Source organism: Penaeus vannamei, chromosome 35 (assembly GCF_042767895.1).
Source record: "Penaeus vannamei isolate JL-2024 chromosome 35, ASM4276789v1, whole genome shotgun sequence".
In the NCBI taxonomy this organism is placed as follows: Eukaryota; Metazoa; Arthropoda; class Malacostraca; order Decapoda; family Penaeidae; genus Penaeus; species Penaeus vannamei.
Window position 1 is genome coordinate 20,193,063 of NC_091583.1, and position 5,000 is coordinate 20,198,062.

At 35.4% G+C, this 5,000-nt stretch overlaps 1 protein-coding gene across 4 annotated transcripts in view; it reads left to right on the top strand.

Annotated features, from left to right (window-relative positions):
- Positions 1–3,491, top strand: part of Nup50 (nuclear pore complex protein Nup50) — an 11,188-nt gene extending 7,697 nt beyond the window's left edge. For all 4 annotated transcript variants that reach the window (XM_070113891.1, XM_070113888.1, XM_070113889.1 and 1 more), the window contains exon 2: positions 817–3,491. In XM_070113891.1, coding sequence (XP_069969992.1) covers positions 823–2,373 — 1,551 coding nt within the window. In that variant the 5' untranslated portion in view covers positions 817–822 and the 3' untranslated portion in view covers positions 2,374–3,491. The remainder of the gene's footprint in view (positions 1–816) is intronic.
- Positions 3,492–5,000: the final 1,509 nt, after the last annotated feature.

A 5,000-nucleotide genomic window follows, 5' to 3' on the forward strand; every position in this document is an offset into this window, starting at 1 on the left:
TCTCTATCCCCTCCCTCCCTCTCTCGCTTCTTCACTCTCTGTCCCCTCCCTCCCTCTCTCGCTCCTTCCCCTTGTATCCCCTCCCTCCCTCTCTTGCTCCTTCACTCTCTATCCCCTCACTCCCTCTCTCCTTCTCTCTCTATCCCCTCCCTCCCTCTCTCGCTCCTTCTTTCTCTTTCTATCCCTCCCTCCGTCTCTCTCTCTTTCTCTCTTTCTCTCTCTCCCTCTGTCTCTCGCTCCTTCTCTCTCTCTCTCCTCTCTCTCCCTCCTTCCCTCCCTCCCTCTCTCTCTCACTCCCTCTCTTGCTCCTCTCTCTCCCTCCCTCTCTCGCTCCTCCTCTCCCTCCCTCCCTCCCTCCCTCTCTCGCTCCTTCTGTCTCCCTCCCTTCCTCTCGGGCTCCTCTCGCTACTTCTCTCTCTCCCTCTGTCACTCCTTCTCTCGCTTCTCTCTCCCTCTCTTTTTCTCTTCCTTTTCCTCGTCCTTTTTTCAGTGGATATTTTCTTCTTTTCTCTCATTCTATACATTTTTCTTTTTAGTAGGTGAGGAATCAAGGAAATTAATGTTGAGGAAGCTTCTTTCAGCTATGATCAGGTTTTCAATCTCATAGATAGACAAGCATTGAATATTCAATTTGCATTTTTACTTATATTTATCGGAATATTATAGTCTTGCTATGTTTTATACATTTCTATGGATATTCATTATGGCTTTTGTAAAATGTGACATTGAAGATTATTATTATTATTACCAATTTCATTTAGATTTTAAACGTGCTTGATTTATTATGAAATGTTCACTAGTCTACCCAATTTCCAGGTGAAGATGGCCAAGCGTGGAGCAGCAACAGAACTAAACCAGGACAACTGGGCAGAGGAGGAGGAGCCAGAAGAGTTTGGGACATTCAGACAAGCCTCTTCAGATCAGCTGGCCACACGACAGATCAAGAAGGCCCGTAGACGAGGGATGGTTGGTGAGGCGCCCTCAGGTCCTAGCATCTTTAAAACTCTTGGTGGATTTTCAGCCTTTGGCGGAAGCACAAATTCATCGAGTCAGCCTTCCTTTAGTTTTCTGGATTCCAATTCTACAAGTGATTCCACAAAGAAACCCTCCTTTGACTTCCTTAGCAAAACTAATTCAGATAGTGTTAAAACTGTTAGTGATTCAAATGAAAAGAAAAATACACAGCCTTTCAAACTTACACAGGACTCGGGACTAATGGTTAATAAAAGTGTAGACACACCCAAAACAAATGGTGTATCATCATCATCTAAAACTTCCTCAAGCAAGTTGTTCCTAGCTAATCTTAAAGCACTAAATGAAGGTGTACTTCAGTGGGTTAAACAGCACCTTGATAAGAATCCTCATGTAAATTTGGCACCAGTTTTTGATGATTACAAGAAACATTTTGAAGAATTAAAAAAGAAATATCCACCTGAAACTGAAAGTGAGAATGACAGTGATGCTGGAGTTGTAGGGAACAATGCTGAGAAGAATAGAGCAAGTGAAAAGGAAAATAAACCAATTTTTGGACAGGATAACTCAACAAAGTCTCTCAGCTTTGGCAGCTCATCAGCATCATCAACAAAAGATAAGGCTCCTGAAGCAAGTAAACCAGCTTTTAACTTTGGAAGTGCTGTCAGTACATCACCAGAAAAGAGTACAGAGTCTAGTAAGCCCCTCTTTAGCTTTGGAACAACTACAACAACAACAACAGAAAAAACAGTAGAATCAAGCAAGAAGCTCTTCAGTTTTAGTTCAACAGAAAAAACCTCGGACACAAGTAAACCTCTCTTTAGCTTTGGGAATTCAGCTGCCAGCACAAAGGAGACAAAAGATGAGGGAGAGAAAAAACCAGCATTTTCCTTTGGAGTCTTTGATTCAGGCAAGAAATCACCTTTAAAAAGTGGTGGCTTCAGCTTTGCTGGTGCTACCCCAGCAGCAACATCTGAAACACCCGCTGATGCTGGAAAGAAAGACGAGAATGAGCCAACTGATGAGCCACCCAAAGTCGAGGTTAATGAGGTCAAAGAAGATGATGCCCTATATGAGAAGAAATGCAAATTATTTTATATGAATGATGGATCCTTTGTGGAAAAGGGAGTTGGCACATTGTTCCTGAAACCAGCAGGAGAGAAAACCCAGCTTTTAGTGAGGGCATTCACCAATTTGGGCAACATTCTGTTAAATATTATCCTTAACAAGTCAATCCCCACCATTCGGGCTGGAAAGAACGGGGTGATCATTGCTTGTATACCCAACCCTCCACTAGATGGAAAGTCAGACTCTAAAGAGCCAGTTAAGATGCTGATACGGGTTAAAACCTCAGACGATGCTGATGAGCTGCTTGAAAAAATTAATGACCTCAAGAAGTAAGAACTATATGTCCTAAATTAGCTTTTTGGTGTCCAAATTGAGATTACATATGAGTTGTATATGGTTCCTGTTGTGAAGGTGGCCCCACTTGCATGTGGGGTACTTTGTCTCTTGTCTTGGAACTACTCCTAATTTTAATGTGCCGTAGCCAGGGAATTGGTTCAAGCTGGTTTGGCAAATATACATGTTTAATGGATCCATATGATTTTTTTACTTTTTTTTCTTTATTTTCTTTTTCCTTTTCATTTGCTCATTATGACAAATGGTAACTGGCACTATGATATCCTATAACGCCAGTAGACATGAGATGACATATTCAAGAAAATATGCTGTTGTGAAAGTGTAATAGTGTGTGTTGGTGTACTTGTGAGTGATAGGATTTGTCAACACTACTATATTCCATTTTCTTCATTTTTAGGACTGGTTTCTGATAACAGCATGTTCTTTTTTTCATTAACTAAAAGGTTAATCAGTTGATATTTTTCTAATTAATGTAGTACAATGTGTATTATTAAATTTTTATTATTACCATCATTAGTCTCATTATTATTTTTATTATTGTTATAATTTTGTGATATCCCTTTGCGATTCCCTCAAAGCTTTTCCCCCCAAAAAAATCATCACAGCAAAATGTCAAAGACTTCATCCACATATAGTGGAAAGTGCTTGATATATGAATAGAATAATTGTGTTAAATGAAAAAAGGAAATTTTTTGGCTGGATCAAACATTGTGCATTTCTATCCAGCCATATACTACAGTGCTAAAATTATTGGGAAAGATTTTTCATTGCTTTAAAGATCTTTTTGTTTTAGGAAATTTTGCAATATTTCATATGGAATGTGTTTTGTTTCACTTTTCTTTTGCTTGCATCATCTTCCATGATGTTCAACACACTTACATTGGAAATTAATGAAACTCAATGAAAGTTCTGGAATAGGGAAAATATATGTATTGTACCAGGGTATTCACATACAGTAAGTCTTGCTCAAGAAGGGCATGTTTACAAGTTCTTTTTGCTTTACTTTTTTATTTTGTAAATTTATTTTTATTATTATTTTATAATACTCTGGCATAGTAATACTGATTTTATCAATAAAGTTTATGGTTGATTTATAATTTTTAGATGTATTTTTCAACCTCTTTTTGAATTGCGGGATGCATTTGTATTTATATTACACCTTAAAACGTGTCATATTAGCTTGAATTTTAATGTGGAATATGGGTATCTAAGAACTAACAGATTCCATTCTAAAAAGGTATAATTAATTTGATGTGAATCATTTCACAAGAATTTGTTTTACATATTCGGAAGTATTTGTCTTAGGACATGTGATAAAATTAAAGGATAAAAACTGGTAAATTTATAAAGGCAGTTATTGTAAATAGAATAGGGGATTCTTATAAAATAAAAAGTTCATGTGAGATTGCCATCTGAATAAGTCTGTGATGTATGTGTATATACTTAAACATACATATACATACACACAATATATATATATATATATATATATATATATATATATATATATATATATATATATATATATATATTTAAATATATATTTAAAAATATATTATATATATATACACATATACATCGCAACAGGAACAACGAAGGAAAGAACAAAAAAACACGAATATGCCAAAGGCTTTTTATCAGTTTCATTGTCAAGGCATACATGACAAGAGGTACATAGAGGAATATATATACTAAAGTCACTTGGTAATCAGGTGAGCGATTACGTTGGATAGCTTAATATATATATATATATATATATATATATATATATATATATATATATATATATATATATATATATATATATATATTATGTATAATATATATGTATATATCATAGATATAGAGATGTTTCTAGGAGATACATCCACATTCGAACAGCTGTGCGAGAAATCCATGTTTGCTTTTCTAACTCGAACGGCTATTAGCCAGGGTGAATAGCAAGTCTAAGAACCGACTCTCAATACTTGTTCTGTATAATGTCTAACATTTAGAAAAAAAAATCGTTCTGATAGAATAGTTAATCTCGCTCTCTAGTATCTATCATTTACGCAACTTTTTATTTTCTTTCTTTTTCTTTACAGTATGTTTATGCGTAAATAAAATGGCATACTTGTCCTTTATCACAATCAGAGTTCTTATATTTGATCTTAATATGAATGTGAAATAATAAAGTGACGATTTTTTTTCGTCAGCTCCAAACACGGATTCAACAAACATAAAATATGCTACTTAAAAATCATTTTCGAATATCAACTGAACGCAAAACGAGGCAGAGTCAGTGTGAATATACGGATACCTCGTCAATATGTATATGCGTTATGTGTGAAAGAAATGTTTAACACTATATAGTTTTATATATCATACACAGTTTGAACATCTTCTCGCGCAAAATTCCACAGTATGTAGTTGATAACTTATACATATAAACATTCTCTCAAAATGTAATTTTCTTTTCTTAGCAACTGACTGGGGATGCTTATTAATTTTGGAGTTATTTTACTATGGTTTAATTTCCTCCTTAACTCTCCCCATTTCCTCTTAGCAAGATCTATTAGCTGCTGTTGCGAGATTGTTTCATTAGCCGTTTCCCAAACTGACAATAT